General features: G+C 46.9%; 2 protein-coding genes across 4 annotated transcripts in view; one reads left to right on the top strand and one right to left on the bottom strand.

Annotated features, from left to right (window-relative positions):
* IQGAP3 (IQ motif containing GTPase activating protein 3) overlaps positions 1-1,178 on the bottom strand; it is a 28,321-nt gene extending 27,143 nt beyond the window's left edge. Inside the window, exon 1 of the mRNA XM_083167131.1 lies at positions 935-1,178. Coding sequence (XP_083023257.1) covers positions 935-974 — 40 coding nt within the window. The 5' untranslated portion in view covers positions 975-1,178. The remainder of the gene's footprint in view (positions 1-934) is intronic.
* Positions 913-22,796, top strand: TTC24 (tetratricopeptide repeat domain 24). Of its 3 annotated transcripts, none has more exons than XM_083167133.1 (12): positions 913-1,199; positions 8,662-9,442; positions 10,951-11,166; positions 13,392-13,520; positions 14,501-14,625; positions 14,859-14,984; positions 15,479-15,573; positions 16,284-16,402; positions 18,767-18,887; positions 19,015-19,085; positions 20,193-20,241; positions 21,316-22,796. In XM_083167133.1, exons 2-12 carry the CDS (start codon positions 8,680-8,682, stop codon positions 21,416-21,418), a joined length of 1,917 nt encoding a protein of 638 aa, XP_083023259.1. In that variant the 5' UTR covers positions 913-1,199; positions 8,662-8,679; the 3' UTR covers positions 21,419-22,796. The 3 variants fall into 3 exon arrangements, with proteins under 3 accessions (XP_083023259.1, XP_083023258.1, XP_083023260.1); XM_083167132.1 differs by lacking the exon at positions 913-1,199 and adding an exon at positions 5,041-5,199; XM_083167134.1 differs by lacking the exon at positions 913-1,199 and adding an exon at positions 5,043-5,199 and having other exon boundaries at positions 14,504-14,625; positions 21,316-22,795.
* Positions 22,797-25,293: the final 2,497 nt, after the last annotated feature.

Raw genomic sequence — 25,293 nt, 5'->3', positions numbered from 1 at the left:
TGGACTGCAGCTCCTGAGGGGAGCCCTCCCACATGCCTATGACCCCAGCCTACCAACGTGCCCCTGACTTCATCCTTCCGCTCAGGGGAGCCAACTGTATGTCACTGACCCTCAAACTCAGCTTGCAGGGCGCCCTTTATGTACCCGGGGAAAGTCTCTGACCCCGGCCCCCAACCCAATATCCCAGGGAACCCACCTGTGTGCCCCAAACATGTTACTGGGATCTATTAGAAAGAGGGAGGGGTAATGACAGGGCTAGGCAGGGACTAAGTAAAAACCGGAACCGGACAAAACCCCAAAATGCTGGGGGGTGTCTTGTCCGGGGGATGCTTGTGACAGCTATAACCAGGGACATGAGAAAGGGTAGATTAGATGTTTTGGTACATGCCCGGACCATACAGCGAGGCTTTATTCTCTCCCTGGTGGCAGGTGTCACAAGCAGCCTCCCGGGACAGAACGCCCCTCGGGGTCCTGTCCAATTCCGGTTTTTACCCATACCCTGCTAGGCAGTGGCACCAGTATGACCAGTCACATGCTACTGGATTGTATGCGAGAGTTGTATGATAAGTCACATTACTGGGATCAGGGGAGAGGGGTAATGACAGGGGAGAGAGAGACACCAGTATGACCAGTCACGTTACTGGGATCAGGGGAGAGGGGTAATGACAGGGGAGAGAGAGACACCAGTATGACCAGTCACGTTACTGGGATCAGGGGAGAGGGGTAATGACGGGGGGTAGAGAGAGAGAGAGAGACACCAGTATAAACAGTCACGTTACTGGGATCAGGGGAGAGGGGTAATGACAGGGGAGAGAGACACCAGTATGACCAGTCACATCACATGTTATACTGGGGGTCTATGAGCTGACACGTAGCGGTATGATTGCCTGCAGCGAGGCCCCTCCTCCTCCCCGGCAGCTGATGACACACTTACACCCGTTCGTGGGCGGTCCGGGCCCGTTCCTGGTCCCCATCTCTCCTGGATCGCGGTGGTCGCTGAGTCTCTATGTTTACACTGGGGTTTGAATGTCCCGCCGCCGGCCTCTTCCGGAGCAACTGTCAGCGGCTCGGCCCCGGCTGATGACGTTATCCACGCCGCTGGCATGCCGGGAGTTGTAGTCCCATCCTCTCCACCACGTCCAATCCGCAACTTGTGTCGGTCTTCTAAATCCAGTGCTGTTTCTAGGATGTCACGTTAGGTGAGGGCGGAAGTTGTTAGATACCCTCACAGTGGTTTTTATGTCAGGTTCTCAAACTCGGTCCATGGTTTGGAGGTCTCCTCACAGGATCAAGTGAAGTAATTAAATGTTTTAAAATGTGTCATTCCGTAATGAGTGCACCTGTGCACCTGCCGGGTGACCTGGAAAACGTGAACTGTGTGGGGTCCTGAGGACCGAGTTTAAAACCCCTGGTTTATGTTGTTTACGTGTGTAGGTGCTTTTCTTTATTTCAGCTGGATTGAACCCTCACGGGCTCGTAGTCCACCAGTCATGCCAAGGCCTCCCCATTCCCAGAGAGGCTGCCTGTGTGTGCTCTATGCCATTACTGATAACACAGCTCACACTCTTATTTATTATTATTATTATTATTGTTTATATGGTGCCACAAGGGTTCAGCAACTCAATACATAAGTCAGCAAATATATAACGAATTACACTACAAGGCAATTTAGGACAAGTACATGGTAAATAAAGACAATTCCAGAAGGGGACAGGACACTGAAGCAATTACTAGGGTGGCAGAGATGGGATGCGGTCATTTGGTCTACAGCAGGGGTGGCCAAACCGGTCCTCGAGATCTACCAACGGTCCACGTTTTCCAGATCACCTAGCTGCAGCACAGCTGTAGTCATTACTAACGGTCACATTTATAAACCTGCTGCATTCATTCCTACTATAGATCCACAGGTTGCCTGGAAAACATGCATCGTTGGTAGATCTTGAGGACAGGTTTGGCCACCCCTGGTCTACAGCATGATGGCCTACAGTCAATAGGTCGACATGGGAAAAGGTCAACATGGGTCTAGGTCAACATGGACAGGTTGTTAGTTCGACAGGTCATTAGTTCGACAAAGTCTAGGTCGACAGTCAAAAGGTCGACATGGAGTTTTGTGAACCGACATGTGCCGACAGGTGGTATTTCATGCCCTACCATCCACTAGGGCAGGGGTGGGGAACCTCAGGCCCGGGGGCCGTATGCGGCCCCCATAGCCTGTCTGAGTGGCCCTCCCATCCGCCTGGCAGCTTTGCCGGGAGTCAAGTACAGGGGAATTCTCGCAAGAGGTCGGCAGTTCTCGCGAGATTCCTCTTAATCAACAGCAGCCGGAGACTGTCAGTCCTAGTCAGCGGCAGCCGCCGGAGCGTAGGGCGGCTGCAGCAGGACAATTTGTAAGATAAATTTTTACATATGGCACCCGAAGGATTTTTTCCCCATACAAACGGCCCTTGGCACAAAAAAGGTTCCACACCCCTGCACTAGGGTGTGGTGGGAGAATAAAAGTGTGTCCCGAGCGCAGCGAGGCACGGTCCCCAACCAATAGCGAGCAATGCGAGGGGATGCGGTGCACTTGAAACTGTGTCCATGTTGACATTCAGGTAAAAAAACAGTGAAAACCCCATGTCGACCTTTTGACTGTGGACATACACCTTGTCGAACTAATGACATGTCGAACTAATGACCTTTCGACCTAGAACCATAATGACCTAGAACCATGTCGACCTAGACCCATGTGGACCTTTTCCCATGTCGACCAAATGGTGTTGACCTAATGACTGTCGACCAGCATGCTGTAGACCAAACGATCCCAACCCGCAGAGATATATATTTTATGTATATGTGTGTAACATGTACATATAAAATACATACCTCCCAACATGAGCCTCTCCAGGAGGGACACATTGCTCTGTTCAGAGTTTTGCTTTATGTGGTTTTTAGCGGAATCTGTTTACTTTTTCTTCTTTTTTTCGAATTCTAACTATTATCGGGTATTCACACTATGATTTTTCATCTGAATCTTAGTTTTCGATTTTTGAAAATGTTTACTTGCTTTCGACCTTTTTATGCAAAAACTGAGGAATTCCTCATTTCGCGTATTCGTAATCTCAGTGTAAATGCTTTTTCGCCCTTTTTTTAGGTTGATTTTCGCTATTCTGTGTGTGTGCTTTTTTTCTGCCGCGTTACCATGCTACATTTTAAATTTGCTTTTTATTTTTTTTATATTCTTTTGTTCCTTAAAATGTGTTTGTTTCATTTTTCAATTTTTTTTTTACTTTAAATTATGTTATTGAATTTAACATATACTGTATGCAGAATACATTACTTACTACTGTGTATAAAAAGCAACAATTATCCAAAAAAGTAAACAAAAAAAATCAAAACAAACAAAGAAAGAAAATAGATAAATCTATACGTGTTTTTACCACTCCCACACAGGATCGGGACCACACACTGATATTCTGTCTTGTGAGAGGTTTGCATGCCAGTACGAAGAACTCCTTCCTCTTCGGCAAATGGCATCTCGAGGAGCGAAAACTTATACAGACTGCGTAGGTCGGAAATGCGGAAAGAGCAACTCCCTCTTTTCACATCATTGGTCAAATTTTGCGGAAGAAAAACTTTACAACTTTCAAGTCAGAATAACCGAAAACTTCGCCTGAATGAAATTACTTTGCATGCCTAATGTACCGAAAAGTAAAATACATTGCATATGATACACTTATCGGATATCTCTGAATACCCCCTTAACGTATGATTATCATCACCTGAGGAAAAACACCTTTCTTATCAACTAAAGGCCCCATACATTAGTCCAGGGGTAGCCAACTCCAGGCCTCGAGAGCTACCAACAGTTCATGTTTTCCAGCTCACCTCGCAGCTGCACAGGTGCACTCATTACTGACACACATTTTAAAAGATGCACAGGGGGAGCTAAATACTTCACTTGTGATTCCGTGAGGAGACCTGGAAAACATTAACTGTTGGTAGCTCTGGAGGACTGGAGTTGGCTACCCCTGCATTAGTCCAACTTGTCCTACAGATAAGTCAGACCTGATTGTCCCGGCAGCTCCCCAGGAGAGGTCACACGTGAATAGGCACTTCATGTGCCAAGTATTGCATGTGATAGATGCGGCAACAACCCAGGTCGGACCCAGGTTATTTGTGCAGTGAAAGCGGTATTAGACAATTACACATTTGTTATATGCTGAATGCCATGGAATGCCAGCTGTTTATAACAGAACGACAGACATTTTATGTGTCATTAAACACACACACTCACCCCTTTCCACATTCATCCCCCTATACACCTACTCACGCACCACCCATACCACGACATCTAAGAGAGCCCCCTCAGAGAGATCCATAGGTGGCAACCAGGGTCACCCTGTGTAAAAAAAAAAAGTGAGGGGAGAAGAGGAGGTGTCGACCTTTTGGGATAGACCTGCTGTCAGTCTAATAAGCCACACCCCTGACACGTGTTGTACATCGCTGCACAATATGTGGGTGTTAACTAAATACAGTATAACAACGGGAGTGAACTCCTTATAGCGCTATAGTAGAGTCTGCTTCTGGTTGGGCCTCTACAATCACATGGCCTCACCTGCGCCAGACACAGATGGTTCAGACCATCGATGGATTTACATCTATGATTTGCTGCCTTCGATGAAAACCATCAATGATCAATCATTTGATGTCCATCTTAAATATAAATCTGTGTGTTACGACAATTAATCCAGGGGGGAACCTGACGGGGAGATGCAATGGGCAAATGTGGTGGACGGAGGGGTCAGTGATGGGCGTAACATCCACAATTGAGCTTTTTTATAAGTGCAGCCAGACAAACCGGTATTAGAAGCACATACATGGCTGCAGTAATTGCATGACAGGCTATGAACCTTCCTTACTGCACCTAAGTCAGTGCTTCTGCCCATTCTTACTGGAGGAGTGGCAGTGAAGGAGTTAATAGCCTGTGATAAACAGGATTGTGCTTTGCTAAGCGTCAATGGGCATCCCCGGCCCAGTACAAATGGGAGGAGGTCTGCTTGTGCATTGTTGATTACAGTTACCATAGGAGATGTTGACAAAGCAAGCTGATCTCCTCTAGGAAACGTGATAGGGTGCAGCCATTGTGGCGATGAGTCTGAGAGACACTGAGCCTGGGGCAGGACTACACTACATGCCAGGAGCCTAGGACATCCGCCGGTAGGTAGGTTCTGTCCTGACCCGTGTGCTGCACTGGGTAATAGAACATGTTTTATTTATATTGTACCACCTTACCTGTGTGTGTGTGTGTGTGTGTGTATGACAATGCTGGGCTTTGTGGTGCTATTTCTCATGGGAACGGGAATAGATGTGTTTGTGTACAGGGCTTGTTTTCACATAAGTCATAATGCACAAAGTACTAAATTTTCTGCGTATCTGCCCTTTATGGAATGAGTGAAGTAATAGCAGACACAGGATTAGGTGGCACAGCGCCCCCTGACAGCAGATTATCATGTATAATGGGAGCATGTATGTGGCTGTACCTCTCCCGTTATACACAGTGCAAGCATCTATTACATGAGCTGAAGGAATGTCCCAACTCCTTATAAGCAGTATACTTTTTGCTGGAGGCTGCGATTTTGTTGGTTGACACCCAAATACATATAAATGCATAGTCAAGTGCAACCTATAAACCCACTGGGAAGGAACCAGTCACAATTTTTTGTCAGAACAACTACTCTGCAATGACAACCACAGTTTTAATAGTTCAGGTGTCTTTCAATGCCTAAATTCAGTTAATATAATGTGGTAAACTAGGGTTAGTTTCATCAGACAGTGCTATAATTCTTTGGCTACAACTGCCCTGTGAAGGGTTAAAGAGGAGCCCTCCAGCCTCAGAGAGAGTGCTTTGCAGCCAGGTAACAGAACCTGGTTCACTGCAAAGCCAGGAGAGGGTCTCTGAGGTGTGCCTGGGGGAGAGAGGGGTGGGCTCTCGGCTCCAGACCAGGTTTTCAGACCTGCACAGCCACAGGTGGAAACTGATTGCAGTGGAAGAGATTTAGGGGCCCATTCATCAAGCATTGCATTTACAATGTGATCTGGGCGGAATGTTACCGCCCAGGATCGTATTGTAAAATGCGATAACAGCGGTGGAATGTATCATACCTGACCACGCAGGGACAGGCCTCCGAAAGGAGCCTGTCCCTGCGATGCGCTGAGCCGGTAGCCAGGGTGTCTGCGCATGTGTGGTTAGCGCTGACCCCGGGCTGTACTGATTTAGCCGGTACAGTACAGTTTTTTAACGGTCTGTACCGGCTAAATTCCACTGTACCGATTGTACCGGTTTTTGATGAAACAGGCGGCTCCCCTTCATTATATATCAGCTGTGACAGGCGGCGACCTGGCAAGTCCACAGTTCCCCTTCACCCACCAAGAAAATCCGGCCTTTGCATATCCTGCACCTGTACCCAGGGGTGCATTGCGGGTCCAGACCAGTGTGCGTCCCATCATGACGTCATGAGGACGCACCGCGGACCTGTCTGCGCACCCTGCACACACGCTTTTTCTGGACAGTGGCCGTGTTGTGTGGGAATGGAGGCAGAGCTATAAGGATGAGAGAAAGAGCGCTACCTGGGCTGGGGATAGTGAATCCTATTACACTCCCCACACCTGGGTCTATCATCACTGGCCCGAGTGCTGCCTTCACTGTGTAGGAGCTGCTGCTGGATGAGCATTAGTGTCCATATCCCTTATACCAGTGGCCACGCCCCATATCCATGGCCACGCCCCCTGTACCAGTATTTATTTGCAAAATGTTGGAGGGTATGCACTGCCCCGGCAGCAGTGCGATCAGTAAAGAGATAAACTGGAGATAAAGTGAAAGGAGGTAATGCACCAGCCAATCAACTCCCAACTGTCATATTTCAAATATAGCTCATTAGTTGGTGCATTATCTCTTTCCACTTTATCTATTATTATTATTATTATTATTATTATTATAATTTTATTTATAAGGCGCCACAAGTGTTTCGCAGCGCCGTACAAAGGAACAATACAGGGAGACAAAACTTGGCATAACATTGAATAAATAACAAAAATACAGTACAAATAAAGAGCACCACAGTTCAATACACATTACAGCTTAAATGTAAGTAGTGAGGACCCAATCAACATACAACTAGAGGCTTGAGGCCAATGATGGAGATGAGTATGAAGATGGTCACTGAGTGTTGGAGTAAAGGAGAGCTGTGAGTGAAATGTGAAGAGAAGTGGGCTTTGACAACAGGAGGGAAGAGGGCCCTACTCGGAGGAGCTTACAATCTAGTAGGAAGGGGAGACAGACAGATTACAAGAGGTGCAAGCGAGGGGGTGGTGGTTAGATAGCAGGATGTAAACAGGAAACAGGCAAGGGGTCGGAGAACCAGCTGGTTTATGCAGTGGAAGGGTACGCTTTGATGAATAGGTGAGTTTTCAGTGCCCGTTTGAAGCTTTGCAAGGTCGGGGAGAGTCTAATGGAGCGAGGGAGTGCGTTCCACTGAAGGGGTGCAGCACGGGCAAAGTCCTGTACTCTAGCATGGGAAGCAGTGATCAGGGTGGAGGAGAGACGACAGTCGTCAGCTGACCGTAGAGGGCGGGAGGGTGTATGAATGGAGATGAGGTTAGAGATATATGGAGCAATGGAATTAGAGATGGCCCTGTATGTGAGTGTGAGGTGTTTGAAGAGGATTCTGTAGGGGAATGGAAGCCAGTGCAGATTTTGTTGAAGGGGAGTAGCAGAATTAGAGCGGCGGGAGAGGAAGATAAGCCTGGCTGCAGCATTGAGGACAGATTGGAGAGGAGCTAGTTGGGATTGAGCGAGGCCAGTGAGAAGAGCATTACAGTAGTCAAGCCGTGAGATGACTAATGAGTGGATGATCAGCTTAGTTTATCTCTAGTTTATCCCTTCGCCAGACTTAATACATCTGTCCAATTGTTTGATAAATGCGGCCCATAACCTTGTTCTGTTTGCTGCTCATGGAGCTGATGCCCGATAGGGGCCAGTAAGTAGGCATAAGTATTGTATTACCAGGAACTTGGACTGCCAGTGCCTGGAGGTACCTCACGCAAGGAGCGCTGCATGGACAAGTATCTTTGATTGTCTATATGAAGCTAAGTTTGCTGTAAAGTGGATTTGTGGCTTGTATGTCATTATTTACATGCACGAATACTGAAAACTGCCTGCTGTACCCTATATGAACAGTGAACCTGATATAATAATTCATTATTTCTAACACTTTCGGAATTCAGTGAACACATTATAGAAAACTAAATTTTTTTATTTTTTTATTTTCCCCAGTGCCGTGGGTGGTTCGGGGTCCTAATGACGTACATTGTGGGAAATCGGTGCATCCTCTGAGCATTCCACCTTCAAAATGGGCTTTGATGGGTGTCAACTGGCATGTGCAGGGAAGGGAACCATTTTAGGGGTGCTGCAGGGGTGTAGTTTTAGGCCATATTCTGAATTGTGCATAGGGTAAAGGTACAACTACTGTTTCTCCATTGTATTTCTTACTAGTAACGATGGCTGCACTAGCTGATGTAAAAGTCATATGCATTAAGCAATAATGGTTTTTCATGTATATTTGAGATGAATACATTTAAAATATTTTTTTTTTATTGATTTTTTTTTTTGTTTTCTCACAGACTTTCCAGAAATAAGTAATGGCTTCTGAGGACCTTCAGCCTGAGACACCGAATCCAGAAGACTCTGCGCCTCCGGAGCCTCGATCTGTTAAAAAGAAAAAGAAGAAATTAAAAGAGGAGGCCAAACCTTCTGGAAAGGACGATGGTAAGGAAGAGGAGGACTCTTCCAGCTCTCAGGCTGAAATCGAGGACTTGACCAAGGCTGGACACAGGGCCCTGACCTCTGGTGACCTCCAGGTGGCCATGTCCTGTTTCAAGAGAGCCTTCCTTCTCTCCCTGAGCACGAAACAGAAGAACGTCCAGCGGGCCTGTGCTTTCAACCTGGGAGCCGTCTACGTGGAGACTGGGAAACCAGAAAAAGGACTAGAGTTCCTTCTGAAGTCTCAGCCCAGGGCTGGAGAAGGAGAAGAACCTAATGGAGATCTTTACTTCAACCTTGGCATGGCCTATGAGTCCCTGCAGGATTACCCCAAGGCACTAGAACATTTTAGGAAAGCTGTCGTTCTGTACAAGCCATCGCAGCTGGTCAACGAGGCGGACACTCACATGAAGATGGGTTACTGCTACTTGGGTATGAAGGACACAGCGCGGACGGCCCAGTGCTTCCAGGAGGCTGCAAATTCTTACCTGGAGGCCCAGAGGCTGGACATGGCTGCTGTGGCTCTTAATGAGGCTGCAAACTACATGTTACAAAGTCAGTGCTACGACTCGGGTCATGTCCTCCAAATTCTGAATGAGGCCCGGATGGTGTGCGAGCACATCGCTAAAAAGGACCTGCTTGGTAGGAAAATATTATTATTATTATTATTATTATTATTATTATTATGAAATGGGACCTCGTTTATGGATTGGAGCATTGTCTGGTGGAACGCCAGTAACCTATTTTGTCCATATTGTTCCATCAGAAATGTTAGACTTTATGCTAAACCAGGGGTTCTCTACCTCAGGGCCAGATTCTCTAAGCTTCAAAAGTTATAAACAGCCAACCAATCAGCTCCTGCCTGACATTTTTCAAACACAGTCTTTGACATGGCAGGTAGGAGCTGATTGGCTGGCTGTTTAGCACTCTACATTTTATCACTTTTGAGGCTTAGACAATCTGGCCCTCAGCACCATCAGCAGGACATTTTGTGGATGTCTTTAATCAGGCACAGGTGAGTTACTCTATTTTGCTGGGTCAGTAATTATCTCACCTGTTTCCAGCAGACATCCTGTTGGAAAAACCTGAGGCAGTGGCGTAACTATAAATAATGTGCTCCCCCTCCCTTCCTCCCCAACATGATGCCTGCTCATTGTCAGGGGATTCCGCCCCTGCCTCTGTCCATTGCCATTAGAGATGGGCAAAACAGTTCACTTAGACAAGCCGGGATCCAGTGGATCCGTCAGTGAAAAGATCCGGATCGTTCACACGACTCTTCGGCTCGCATTGAAAACAGGTTAATTTTATATTAACAAAGCATAAAATCTCGCGAGAGGTCGATAGCTCTCGCGAGATTTCCCCTGTACTTAATTTCATTCATATCCACCGGGCGGGAGGGTGGGTCATTGACGTTTGAAAATCACCGTAAAAAGACAGACGGCTCACCTTTTTGGAATCGGCGACTCACTCGTTCTTTAAAGGGATCCGCTCAAAAGATACGCTTCATTCACGAACGACCCATCTCTAATTGCCATGGTCTGTCGTGCCTGCCCTCATTAAAAATGTCCCTACCAACATGGCCTCTGCCCCCTCTAGCATCTATAATAACTTTCCTATGAGCTGGCGGCCATTTTGGGAGGGACATTTTAAATGTTAGCAGGCACAACGGGATGCATATTCAGACAGTGGTAGCAATATCCCCCACAGACCTCCTGTGCCCACAAACCACCCAGCGCCAGCTAGCCACTGCAGGGTCTGCAGCGGCTATTGCTACACCACTAACCTAAGGGGTGATTGAGCCTAAGAACCATTGTGCCAGAGAATGTAGGTCTGGCCTATCATACCATATTAATGCACAGATAGAACATATGTATTATATTTTGTTACCATCGCAACCAATACGATCTTAGCTTTCATCTGTCAGATTGGATTCTGGTATCTGATTGGTTGCTAAGGGCTGCAAGGGTGCCCTATGGAAACAGGATGGTGCTCCAGGTTTTGTGCCACTGTCTGGAAGGGCATGCTGGGAATTGTAGTTTCAAGTCTCATCAAACCTTGACAGAGCCCCACAGTAGCATATCTTGCCACTTCGGCTTCTTCTGGGGTAATGCATTCTGCATTAATAACACGGTTTTGCTGTTTTCTTGCAGGCAAGTTGTATAATGACATTGGTCTGAGCTACGCCCAGCTGAAGATTTTCTCTCTGGCCGTGGAGTGTTTCCAGATGGCGCTGCCATTCTGCCAGGATGATGAAACAGGCAGACACAAGGAGGCCGTTATTCTGCAGAACCTGGGGGCAGCATATAACACCCTGGAGCAGTACGAGGAAGGACTGGAGTACCACAGGAAGGCTGCAGCACTGCACAGTACGAGATCGCTCTGCAAGCTTATACTCTGCATATGTAACTCATAGCAGCCAATCAGATATCAGCTTTCATTATTCTTCTAGCTGTGCTTGCCTCAACAGAGCCCATGTCTGACTGGATGCTACAGGTCACCTAATAATAGTTGCATTGTGATTTTATATAGAACACATCATGGTTTTGTCTTAAAACACTACCCACCAAACAAGGTTGCGGTGACCTTTGTAACCACAGTTGCTAAACCATTATAACATCCACAGAGGTAACTAGGCAGCTCACCAGGATTCCAGAGAGACACCTCTCTCAACACAGCACATGTTCATGTTCTGCTCAGTAGTAGTGACCAAGTTCACATTACACCATACAGTGCACCTAATTCATATTATGCCATATGCTATTGCCCCACGTTCTGGGAATCTAGTAGCTTCCTGCTCTGCTGCACTGTCATATTATATAACAGGCAGCAGACGGCTTGTACAGCACAGCGTCAACGCCATTCACAGCAGAGACTGTGTCACGGAAAAGAGCAGCTTTGAGAGCTTGTTAAAGGCTGGGGATTGGATTTCTGGAGACACACAAGGGAGAGGGATTGGATTGATGGAGACACACAAGGGGGAGAGATTGGATTGCTGGAGACACACAAGGGGAGTGATTGGATTGCTGGAGACACACAAGGGGAGTAATTGGATTGCTGGAGACACACAAGGGGGAGAGATTGGATTGCTGGAGACACACAAGGGGAGTGATTGGATTGCTGGAGACACACAAGTGGGAGTGATTGGATTGCTGGAGACACACAAGGGGAGTGATTGGATTGCTGGAAACACACAAGGGGAGAGATTGGATTGCTGGAGACACACAAGGGGAGAGATTGGATTGCTGGAGACACACACGTGGGAGTGATTGGATTGCTGGAGACACAAAAGTGGGAGTGATTGGATTGCTGGAGACACACAAGGGGGAGAGATTGGATTGCTGGAGACACACACGTGGGAGTGATTGGATTGCTGGAGACACACAAGTGGCAGTGATTGGATTGCTGGAGACACACAAGGGGGAGAGATTGGGTTGCTGGAGACACACAAGGAGGGGAAATTGGATTGCTAGAGACACACAAGGGGGAGAGATTGGATTGCTGGAGACACACAAGTGGGAGAGATTGGATTGCTGGAGACACACAAGTGGGAGTGATTGGATTGCTGGAGACACACAAGGGGGAGAGATTGGGTTGCTGGAGACACACAAGGAGGGGAAATTGGATTGCTAGAGACACACAAGGGGGAGAGATTGGATTGCTGGAGACACACAAGTGGGAGAGATTGGATTGCTGGAGACACACAAGTGGGAGTGATTGGATTGCTGGAGACACACAAGGGGGAGAGATTGGGTTGCTGGAGACACACAAGGAGGGGAAATTGGATTGCTAGAGACACACAAGGGGGAGAGATTGGATTGCTATAGACACACAAGGGGAAGAGAATGGATCGCTGGAGACACACAAGGGGAGAGATTGGATTGCTGTAGACACAAGGGGGAGATATTGGATTGCTAAAGACACAAGGGGGAGATATTGGATTGCTAAAGACACAAGGGGGAGATATTGGATTGCTGGAGACAAGCAAAGGGGAGAGATTGGATTGCTGGAGACACACAAGGGGAGAGATTGGATTGCTGGAGACACACAAGGGGTGGGATTGGATTGCTGGAGACACACAAGGGGGTGGGATTGGATTGCTGGAGACACACAAGGGGGCGGGATTGGATTGCTGGAGACATAAAATGGAAAGCCAGTTCGAATCACTAATGAATGCCAGTGGAATCTACATAGAACAGACACCTCCTGCTACATGAACATATGAGTGCTAGAAGCTGCAGCTTCCATGTAAGCTTCTCCCCCAGTGTATGGCGAGATTAACACATACAAGTAAACATTTAATCAGACCACAAGATGGAGCCAGAGAGCCTGGTGTGACGCATCATGGCAGACGGCATTCAATCCTTATCATTTGAAAGCACTATATCAAGGAAGTTTTTTGATTCTTTGATTCATTTAAATAACACCAACATATTATACTGCACTTCACAAAGGATAATAACAGTGACTATATTATGATTGCAGAATTGATTAATTAATCAATACATGTTTTAAGATTAATTGATATAAAATGTCAGTTTTTATACTGAACAAACAATCAAAGTACGTACATCATGTACAATGTTTATTTCAGGTATGCTTGGTAACCGGAGGGCGCAGGGCCAGTGTTTTGGAAACTTGGCGTATGCGCTGAGTCAGCTGGATGACCACGAGTCGGCGGGGGAAAATTACCTGCACTCGCTACAAGCTTTTAAAGATTCAGGTAATTATCTGGTACAGACTGCCAGGCGAGTGTAGTGAGAGACCCTAAAACAATCCTTGACACAGCTTATATCCGCTTCTTCCAGACGCAGGCATTAATTAGCCTGCTCTCAGGCTGAAGTCCTAAAGATCAAAAATGGGCCTTGTGGATGGAGCCCTCCCTTCTCTCTCACATCCACACCCCCAGGACCCATTATTCGCCTTTCATTAAAAGCCCAAACTGTAGTCGAGTGTTTAGCGGAAACAGACATTTCCTGGGGGATTAATTCACTTAGGTCAGACTCTTAGTATATATACATATTAGAGATGTGCAGGTTCGGATTTACTCGGTTGTTATCGCCAAATTATTGTAAAGCTGGCCATACATCAGAAAGATCGATCTTAAGATCGATTGCGCTCATGATTGTGTACAATTTCCCTTGAAATCCCCGGCAGTCCATGGTGGTTTTTGGACACACAATCTACACACAATCCATCTTACAATCAGTCATACAATCCATCTGCTGTATGATTGTGTACACAAGATGTGCACACAATCTGCATACAATCCATCATACAATCAGTCATACAATCCATCTGATGATTGATTGTATGATTTGTGTACACAAGATGTGCACACAATCTGCATACAATCCATCTTACAATCAATTGAGATTGTATGATTGGGTACAATATCTTTCTGATGTATGGCCACCTTTAGTTTGGATTTTTACGTTTGGCTATCGCCTGTCACGTGTTCTGGATAGCCAATAAGATACCACTTTGAGCTCCGAGTAAATCCAGGTAAAACCAAACCCGCATATCTCTAATATATACAAACACACACACTAAAAGCCTTCGATTGAATTTACACCGTAGGTGACACATGTTTGCAGATTTATAAATGAGCCTTAAAGTTGTATTTACACATAATAAATAATTGTTCTCTTCACTTTGATGGAGTATTCCAGAGCCCCCCCCATGAATGTTCTTCTTGTCCAGCAGATGATGCCCATGGCCAGTGGCAGGCGTGTGAAGGACTTGGAGCAGCCAGATTCCGTCTGAGGGACCCCGAGAAGGCCATTCTGTACTACAAGCAGGCTCTGGCCTTACTCTCCAAAGCCAAGGTACGAACGCACAACAAAAGCCTTCCCAGAAGAGCAGACTCCAATCTACCAGCAAAGTGAGGCCAGCTGCTTGCCCATGTTTTGAGTGTAGTATTCAGGTGCTCACATACTTTTGGCCTTGTAGTATAGGTCATGGAAAACCCAGAAACCAACATCGATGTTCAAATTAGACAGTGACCACATTGGTCAATTCAGACCACGGTCTTTAGTCCTTCTGTTTCCGTGTTCTTCAGTTGCAGGAGGACTCCGACATCGCTCAGGAGCGGATTGTGAACAAACTGACCGATGCCCTTCAGTACAAGCTCTCTGTGAACAGGAACCCTAGCTTTGGTGGAGGGTTACCCCCGGCTGTACCAGCGGTAAGTAATGCACTGCAGTTCCCAAAGCCTCTACTGTGTCCTTCCGCATTGTGACGCAAAGATGGATGTCATGTTTATGGTGACCACAATGGACAGAGTTCTTGCCCACCTCTGAACCGGCTCTGTGCGCGGTGGTCAGAACCTTCTTATCCCGCATCTCATGCTCTGTCCATTATAACACACCCAACCTTGGAAGGATTTGCCAGACAATATACTTTAGGACATTAATATAAAGTGGTTTAGGCAGGGAATTGTTCCATTGTCTGGTCGGAGTTGTAGTTATGGGTTACACAGCATGTGTGGCCCCAAGTGTGCTCAGCCTGCGACCTAGTTATGCAACAGAAGAGACCGTCCGTCTTGGGGTGACATTGACTCTGATAGCTCAGGGGAAGGGGGAACAAGGTAGAAAATAACAACTATAAGGGTGGACAGTAATGATATGATCCTATAAAACACACCCTAATTAACATACAATCAATTATTGTGTGCTCTAGAGAAACTTTGCCGGAAAGGGTCCAGGAACAAAGCGAATGAGCGTGAATCACGGATATGCCAATATTACTCAGATGTCTCCGCAAGACTTCCGGCAGTGAGTAGAAACAACTTTCCATACAGTATTCATGAAGATTTTATAGACCTTATAATGACCCATGCGCTTATCAGCCAACTCCCCATACCCTAGAGCAGTGTTTTTCAACCCCTGTGCCGTGGCTCACTAGTGTGCCTTGAGCTGTTCTCCAATGTGCCCCCAGATCTAGAGATGTCCACACCTGTTTACAGCCACCACCAGTTCAACTGTTATTTACTGGTCTCTTCTTTTCATGTAAAGGCCCAATGTAGGTTATTTCTGTTACCTGTGGGGACCAGTGTGATTGTTTTCTAAATGGGGGCCAATAGTTTTTTTTCCCCTGTGGGAGCCAATGTGTCAGGCCCTGTGGGGATCTCATGGTGTGCCTTGGCAATTTTTAAAACCTATTTAGTGTGCCACAAGGTAAAAAGTTATAAAAACCACTGCCCTAGAGCATGGACACAGGGTCATATCACTAATACACCAGACCCAACCTCTTCACCTGCCCCACCCCGAGCCTCAGAAACATGGGATCGAGCAGGCTTACCAGCCTCATTCTCTTCTCCCATCCCTGCCACTCCCAAAAATGACCAACCTCATGTACCCTTCCTAAACCCTGGCCCTTCCCCCACACGCCAGCTACAACTGTCCCTACAGCAGTGTGGAATTAGTGGTAGATGTAGTCTTTGTATGGCCCTAACACTTGTCTTACCACCTGATCTGTTCCTTAGGTCACTGAGAAAATCCAGAGGAACGATGCGTCCGCCTCAGCAAGAGCTGTACGCAACCATAAAGACCAGGGAGACAGCCAGATTTAATGGGCACCCGCCCTCGGAAAACAGGGCGTCAGGTGGGAGATTTGTTTGATTATATTTCATTAAAACAGAAAAAGTCCATCTAGTGTGCGGCTGCTTGCTCGGTGCGTAGGGCTGTCGGCCGAGAGGAACGCAGAGTCCTCAGGCCCTCTGACTGTGGGTTACATACAGTCAGAGGGGCCAGGCAGTATTTTCAACCTGTCTCCCGGGAAACTCCGATCTCCCTCTTGGCCCCGGTAGAATCGTGAGGCCCTGGACAGCTGCCCAGTGGTACTGCTGGTCACTATTTTAGAGGTCTGTTTTCTATAGTAGGCACCAGATTGGAGGCCGGCATCACACCCCTAGGCTACATCGGAATGGGATCATTCGTCAGACTGCATTTAGGTCTACAGTCATTTGGTCGACCCCACTAGGTCGACTGGCAGGAAGGTCGACCTGACTTAAGGTCGACATGGGCCAAGGTCGACATGACTTAAGGTCGAATTTGCATAAAGGTCGACATGAGGAAGGTCGACTGGTCATAAGGTCGACATGGGGTTTTCACTGTTTTTTTATCCGAATGTCGACACAGTCGACATGGACACAGTTGGCAATGAGAATCGGACCCTCGCATCGCTCGCTTCGCTCGCGATGCTTCGGGCACGGTGCCTCGCTGCGCTCGGCACACTATTTTATTCTCCCACCTCGCCCTAGTGGATGGTAGGGCATGAAATACCGCCTGTCGGCACATGTCGGCTCAAAAAACAGTGAAAAACCCATGTCGACCTTATGACCAGTCGACCTTCCTCATGTCGACCTTTATGCAAATTCGACCTTAAGTCATGTCAACATGCGCAGGGTCAACTTTGACACAAGGCTGACATGCACAATGATTTTTGACAATCAAATTGTCAAAAATCGAAGCAAGCAGAAGGTCAACATGAAAATAGTCAATGAATGGAATTGTCGACATAAGTTTTTTTTTAATGAATTTTTTCTTGCGTTACCATCCACGTGGTCTCAGAGGCTCCTGGCCCGAAGCATGGCGAGGGGATGCAGTACACTACTTGGGGGTCCACATGGTCAGGTGTTGACATTCATACAAAAACATGTGAAAAACTCAGTCCACCTTTTGCTTGTGTCAAACTTTTGTCAATGTCATGTTGTGCATGTTGACCTTTTGTCAGCAACCTGTTGACTCTCTATCTAGACACTGTTGACACTTTAATCTGAAACCAATGAATTAGCCACCAGATTAAAGGTTTGTTTTATGGACTCGATATCAAATTGGGGTTATGATGTTTCAAGTGTATAATGTTTACCAGAGTGGACTGTGTGGTGTGTACTGGTTACCAGAGTGGACTGTGTGGTGTGTATTGGTTACCAGAGGGGACTGTGTGGTGTGTATTGGTTACCAGAGTGGACTGTGTGGTGTGTACTGGTTACCAGAGTAGACTGTGTGGTGTGTATTGGTTACCAGAGTGGACTGTGTGCTGTGTACCGGTTACCAGAGTGGACTGTGTGGTGTGTACCGGTTTACGAGTGGAATGTGTGGTGTGTACCGGTTACCAGAGTGGACTGTGTGGTGTGTACCGGTTACCAGAGAGGGATGTGTACCATTTACCAGAGTGGATTGTGTGGTGTGTACAGGTTACCAGAGTGGACTGTGTGCTGTGTACCGGTTACCAGAGTGGACTGTGTGGTGTATACCGCTTACCAGAGTGGACTGTGTGGTGTGTACCGGTTACCAGAGTGGACTGTGTGGTGTGTACCGGTTACCAGAGTGGACTGTGTGGTGTTTACCCGTTACCAGAGTGTACTGTGTGGTGTTTACTGATTACCAGAGTGGACTGTGTGGTGTGTAGTGGTTACCAGAGTGGACTGTGTGGTGTGTACTGGTTACCAGAGTGGACTGTGTGGTGTTTACCCGTTACCAGAGTAGACTCTGTGGTGCATTGTGTACCGGTTACCAGAGTGGACTGTGTGGTGTGTACTGGTTACCAGAGTGGACTGTGTGGTGTGTACTGGTTACCAGAGTGGACTGTGTGGTGTGTACTGGTTACCAGAGTGGACTGTGTGGTGTGTACTGGTTACCAGAGTGGACTGTGTGGTGTGTAGTGGTTACCAGAGTGGACTGTGTGGTGTGTACTGGTTACCAGAGTAGACTGTGTGGTGTGTACTGGTTACCAGAGTAGACTGTGTGGTGTGGTGTGGTGTGTACCGGTTACCAGAGTAGACTGTGTGGTCTGTACCGGTTACCAGAGTAGACTGTGTGGTCTGTACCGGTTACCAGAGTGGACTGTGTGGTGTGTACTGGTTACCAGAGTGGACTGTGTGGTGTGTATTGGTTACCAGAGTAGACTGTGTGGTGTGTAGTGGTTACCAAAGTGGACTGTGAGGCATGCTACTATATGTTACAGACCTAGCTGGAGAGGAGGAGGACAGCGACACGTTGACCGTGGTGACCAGCGAGTACTCGGAGGACTGCCAGCAATCACACACGGCCGCTGCCTGCACTAGGAACTATCCTAATGCCAACAGGTAATGTGACCAGGTGCAGACACTCACCTCCCTGCTCCCCATTATTGCTGCATGCGGTTACTCACCTCTCTGTACTTATGGATGACACCCCTGTAACTGCCCCCTGACTTGCGGTTCTCATTTTCAGCAATCTGAATAACACCTACCTCCATCCGGACCCATTCTACCAGAACTCTGCGTTACAGGACACCCAGAAAAGTAAGTGTCAGCTCTGTGGGACCAATTGGAAGCCTTATTTGTTTCTGTATATCGGGATTACCATGAGCGGAACTCTGCGGAAGGGGTGTGACCTCTTGGCTGCTCAATGTGGTTCCAGAAGAACCATGTCTAGTGTTATGTTCAAGCCTTTAGGTGGCAGCTGTGCTAGACTAGTCCATAGCTGTTCTGCTGCTTACTCTGTGTACATAATATATGTGGCCTGGCTTGGTGGGCAGGATACATCACTAGGCTGTGAACCATAGAACAGATCAGGTCCTCCATTTCTGGAGGCCAGATTTTATTAAGGATCTCGTCAGTTAGGAGTTTGTCCTTGGGCAGGGTCCCAGTCATACAGAAATGGGGTTGGAGTGCTTCAGATTTTATGAAGTTGGGCCGGGATACGATATAGTCTGTGCAATAACCTCAAATATATAGTTCCTGATGGTTGGAGCATTAGGATAGTCCTGTAAATGAAAGCCAACTGCCATGGAGATATAGCCATATGAAGGTCTAGTTCCCATTGCATTTGATGTTTGGGTGAGTCTGCTGACCATAAATCAGACAGTGTGGAGGTACCTCCATGGGGCCAAGAGTAGAGGTTAAACTGCGGGATCAATTAGGCTAAGGCTGTACTACTGTATACAAGTAGGGAAGGTAAACTCTTGGTTCCAAACCCCCTATCCCATGGTTGTAAGGTAATGTACAAGGATGGAGGGTCTCTGTGTGGATGAGGGAGTAAGTGCTTGGGGGTCCATTTCCAATTTTCTGAAGGATAGTCTAACATATGTGCCGTATAGAAGATTATTAGCAATCACAGAGTTGGCCAGCAATGAAGGCCATCTGATGGCATGCCAAGCTAGGTCCATGTAGACCACCATGGGCCGTAGACCAGCTCATGTTACTATAGGCCATAGAAGGAGATTACGGTTTCATGTGTACGCTAGAAGGCTAATTTGGATTGGACAAAATATTCCTTTTGTGTCAGATAAGGGATCGAAAATAACGACTACATAAATGACCTTGTTTATAAAGTGCTGTAAAATTAAATGAATGTTCGATGTACATTATAACCGGATAGTAACACAGACATGTTCCAATGTTTGTCAGGCAACCATGACTACGAAACCCTAAAGCTGAAGACAACAGCAGCCGAGAGGTACGTACCCACCTGTTATTATGCAACGTAATAAGACTTATCATGGGGTTATATGCTGTCTATCATTTTCTGGGATGCAACAGAGAAATGGTAGACAGAATCTGAGTGGTTGCTATGGGAAACCACCCCTTTTTATGTTTGGAGGCTTTAGTAAATTTATTAGTAATTAGTATTTAGTAATATAGCAACAGGGATTCCAGTTTGTGCCTTAGTTAGGAAACATGGAGCCTGCAAACAGGAAAGGTTCTTTCCTGTTTGCAGATGAGATGAGGAGAGTATGGGGTGGGAAGTGGGCACTGCCAGTATCACTATGAGGAAGCCCTCATGCGTTAACTGAGGGTACCTGGGGCCTCCATATGGGCATAAACTGAGACCAACCACCAATTAAGAATATTTAGACACTGTGCGCCAACATGAAGGGAGGAGACCCCCAGAGAAACCTGCCCAAGGGCCCCCTCAGCACTAGTGGCAATTGGCACTCCTTTCATTCACAAGTTCTACATTTGACAATGAACCCAGTAAAGCCGATAAGGGCATGGATTTGTGGGCCAAGATGGTGGTGTTACAGGAGTGAATACGTTTGCAGCCATGTTATGTGGTGACTACAACTGTGGTAAAGTGACCGGCATTTCAGTTGAAATGGATGTAGGAGGTGATCCTGAGGTGTCAGCAAGTTGGACTTGAAGTGATATTTATCTGGTTCCACCACCAACATTTTCATTTGGATCTGCAAACCCATGGAGCAGATTTAGGGCTAAATTTACTTAAGCTTCAAAAAAATGACCCGAGTTGCGGTTCCCATAGCAACCAATCAGATTCTATAATTTCTCATTTGCAACCTAGAAAATGATAGAATATGATTGGTTGCTATGGGCAGCATCACCGCTTTTGACTTTAGAAGCTTTAGTTTCTGGCACCATTTCATGTTACAGGAGGTGGCTGAGCATTATGAAAATGCGCCAGGTGGCCATATGCGGGTCCAATAATATATGTATTATACATAAGACCCTGGGGCCAAGAGTGGAAGGCTAACAGGCCCAACTTTGCAATAAGATATACTATATCTATTTTCAGAGACATGAGTGAGTCCTCGGACTGTCTTCACGTACCCAATATGGAGCGTCATGATAAGCCAAGAAAATCCAGACTCCATTCCAGAATGTGTCACATCATGTGATTCCCTTACCAAAACAAATTGCATGATCACCTGACTGGAAAACCAATACGTCAAAGGGCCGAAAATGCGTTACCAGTATGAACTTTGCTGCCAAAAGCACCAGCATCCATACAGTGCTGAAAATGGCCGCCACATTCGTACAGGTATCAAGAGGGCCTCGAGGTCAGACTTATTATGAGTCCTGGGACCTGGCATCGCAGAGCATTAATATTATTTTACCTCACAACTGCTTTATCTCTTGTATTATTTTTTAATCAGTACTACAATATGTTGTCACATTAACACTGCAGGTGAGAAGAACACTTCAGGTGGACATTTTATCTTCTGTCTGTCACATGACCCTTTCTCTGCAGACAAGATTGGACAGATATGGTGTATCACGAAGATCAAGAAATATGTGTAATATACAGGGCCGGTGTAAGGCTTCTCAGCACCCTAGGCAAAACTTCAACCCACTGCCGCCCTTCCCCCCCCACCCCCATACTGCCACCAATAACCATTTAACAACCCCTTAATGCATACTTGCCTAAAATTCTGGAATGGCAGGGAGCCTCCCAAAAATTGAGTGGTCCACCCAGCCCCCCAGGAAGGTGAGCTAGACCCTTGCTTTCCCTGGAGGCCCCCAGCACTCTCCCCTTTGCCACTCATAACAGAGTACAGGAAGGGAGGGCAGCGACGTAAGGAAGTATGCCTCAAGAGAAAGTACGGAGGTGAGGTCTTAAAAGTTCCGGAGGTAGCCACCTGCATTAAGTACAACAAGGATCGTCACAGACATCCATGATTTTTGGATAGGCAGACTTGGTGGCGCCCCCTAGAACCTGGCGCCCTAGGCAACTGCCTAAAGCTGCCTAGTGGTAGAGCCGGCCCTGGTAATATACTAGTTTGGGATCTCTTATCCGCAAACCCATTCTAGCGACAGTTCCGAGAAGGTATCTTAGATGGTTTGCAGCGATTTCTCAGATCCGGCTACTTTCCGTAAGCCGTGCTAAGCAATTTGCAGTCTTGCACTGGGCGGGATTTCACTCTGGCGGGGCGGCAGCTATCTCCGAAGGGATTCAAAAATTAGCACCGATCCGATGAGGTCTGAATCAGGCATTATGACCAGGTATCAGCAGAGGGCTGTAGGTAAGGGACCCGTTATTCCTCATTGTACAGAAGTTTTCCTAGGGTTACATTGCAGTGATGACATCAGAGCTCAGATATTACTATACATACCACCATAGTGTATATATTTATCCCAGCAGGCTAGTGTAAATTCTCAGGTTATAAAGTGTTTCCATGTGATATATTTCTGTGGTTGTAGTGAAATGTTCATCCAAATGCACTTTTGTAATGTATAATAAAATATATATATTTTGCCATAAGAGTTGCGCTTCTTCATTTACCATATGTACCTCCCAAATGTCCTCATTTCAACTGGGCAGTCCCGTTTTCCTGGCATGGTCCCACTGTCCCACCCATGGGCTGCAATGGGGGGACACTCGGACACGTGCCGACTCTGAGAAAGACTCGGGGATGTCTGGCAGCTTCTGGAATGCTGGCAAGCCCCCAGTATAAAATGGGGGCGTGACTTGTGGGTGTGGCATTTCTAATAAGGCCAGTCCCCTTTGACTCTAAAGTCTTAGCCATCCCCCTAATAGTGCTGGTCTTCCTGGAGTTGGAGGCCCACCTTGGTGTGACATCATTATGTCACATGTTTCATTTGCCCATCTGTAAAAAAGTTTAGTGTGTATACTTAATCTCTTTACCAATGTGCGCTGGCACATATATATATATATATATATATATATTATTAATCCCCCTCAAATCCCCGACCCACTGCATGCACAGCTGCTGACCCACTGATGTCATTGAACGGTATTGGTAACTGATATAATTCAATGTGTATTTGCTATATTGTTTGACCTGCGGCACCTCCTATATAGGGGGTTATTCGGACTGATCACCATTGTGCGAATATGCACGGCGACCGATTATCAAATGACTACGCATGGCGGATGTAGGTTACTGTAGGAGCAGGAGGAATTGCATAGACATTGCAGGGTTAAATCATGCATGCCTACTCTCTTGTAAGTTGTGGGACAGTCCCCCCCACACTCATTTTCATAATGAGGTGGGTAGGGTGAGGAGTTTCATGGGGAACTGAGATGCCGTACCCGAGCTTCATGATGTGCATTTGCCCAATGAACTGGCAATCAGAGAGGCCGGGGGAGGAGACTTAAGAAGGAAGGTCCGCAGGGCAGTTGTAGTAACAGAAGGTTTTAGGAATTTACTTTCTCTTTCGGTCTCCCCTCCTAGCCGAATAACACAAAACAACTCTATTTTTAAAGTTTACAGTTGGGCCCTCGGGAAACGTAATTGCAAACTAACCAAATGAGGGTAACACTGTGGTGGGAGAAAGAAATGTCTTCACGGGCCTGTAGTGATTTGGTATTACTGAAATGTATACAGGGGTGGGGTCCAGAAGGCCAGAGACCCCTTCTGCCTGGTTGTAGCACCCATGCCCATCTGTCCTATATATTGGTTTTAATTAGGTTCTTTTTTTTCCAAATTAAGGCCCTTATTCTGATCGGTGCGGCCGGAGCCGATTATGCGGCCAGGGCCGTGCGTGCGAAACCCCGCCTTCCATACGGATCGCCAACTCCGTCCGTATGCGGTAAGAAGCTGGCCGAACGGACCGCACGTGTATTTTTCACGGAATACGCCTCCTCCATCTAAGGGAACCTCCCCCATCATTCGATGGTCGCAGACCATCGAATGCAGGACCGAGTGCTCCACCAGCACCCGCAACCTCAGACCACACGGACATTTTTCCGTGCAAAAGCAGGGATCTGGGCGGGCAGCTGACATCCGGCGATGTCATATATCCGCCCCCTACACGTGCGTCACGGCCGCATTACCATACGTACGCCCAGCGTTTTCATGGGAACGCCCATGAAACGCGGGGCGTATGCATATGGTAATGAGCCCAAATAGCCCTTCACGCCCCTCTCCACCCCCTGTTCGGAGTGTTCACATATCATGCGGGATTTGGCCGTACGCCCCGCTCGCACATGCGCAGAGACGCCTCTGCACATACGCAGACACAAAACATCGGCGGGCCGAACGCACGCGGATATATCCGCACCGATCAGAATAAGGGCCTAAGTTTTTATTGAGAATTATAAAGCATCATAAACACGTTTATGACAACAATTCAAAGATAATTTTACAAATCAAACCAGTAAGAATTGGGTAAGGATGGATACAGAAGAGAAAAAAGGAGGGGGGGGGGGGAGACCAGGGGGTACACCAATCGTTTGCAGTCAATAACCTAAAATGTAGACTATAGACTGGGGTCATATCCATCTTATTTACACAATATATGAAATGTTTCATAGGAAAGCTTCACTGAACTAGTGGGGGGGTTATCGTGGGAACTGGGGTACTTTACTGAAAGCTAGTACCTATCAGCTTCCGAAGCATTTGGGTAAGTCAGCAAGTTGCGTTATTGTTGATTGGGGCCCAGAGAGGTGAGTATGAGTCCGGGAAAGCCAATGTTCTGACCACTGGAACCATTTTATCATAGGGTTAGAGGTAGATGAGGAATACTTGGTTCTCGCTATTTCAACATCACAATGAAGTTGTACATTTGATTCAACCATTTCTATGGTGGGGATAAGGGATGTGCGCCAATGTCGTGCGAGAAGGAGCTTTGTGGTTATTAGGATATGTCCCATCAGATACCGATCATTGGTGGACATGTGTCCACGATAGATATGGAATAAAGCTAATACAGGGCTTGGCGTTATTGGAGAGTCCGTTATTTTAGATATGGTCGTGAACACTGAGGTCCATAATCCTGACACGGCTGAGCAGGACCAGAATATGTGGAA

The sequence above is a fragment of the Crinia signifera genome, chromosome 12 (genome assembly GCF_055691185.1).
Source record: "Crinia signifera chromosome 12, ASM5569118v1, whole genome shotgun sequence".
NCBI classification, from domain to species: domain Eukaryota; kingdom Metazoa; phylum Chordata; class Amphibia; order Anura; family Myobatrachidae; genus Crinia; species Crinia signifera.
This window is presented reverse-complemented; position numbering and strand designations above follow the sequence as displayed.

Bases quoted from the DNA above. Each gene is read 5' to 3' on its own strand.
- TTC24 (XM_083167133.1), top strand. From the start codon at position 8,680: ATGGCTTCTGAGGACCTTCAGCCTGAGACACCGAATCCAGAAGACTCT. The intron at 11,167-13,391 runs GTACGAGATCGC...TGTTTATTTCAG, and splicing joins GAAGGCTGCAGCACTGCACA to GTATGCTTGGTAACCGGAGG. The intron at 14,626-14,858 runs GTACGAACGCAC...CGTGTTCTTCAG, and splicing joins CCTTACTCTCCAAAGCCAAG to TTGCAGGAGGACTCCGACAT.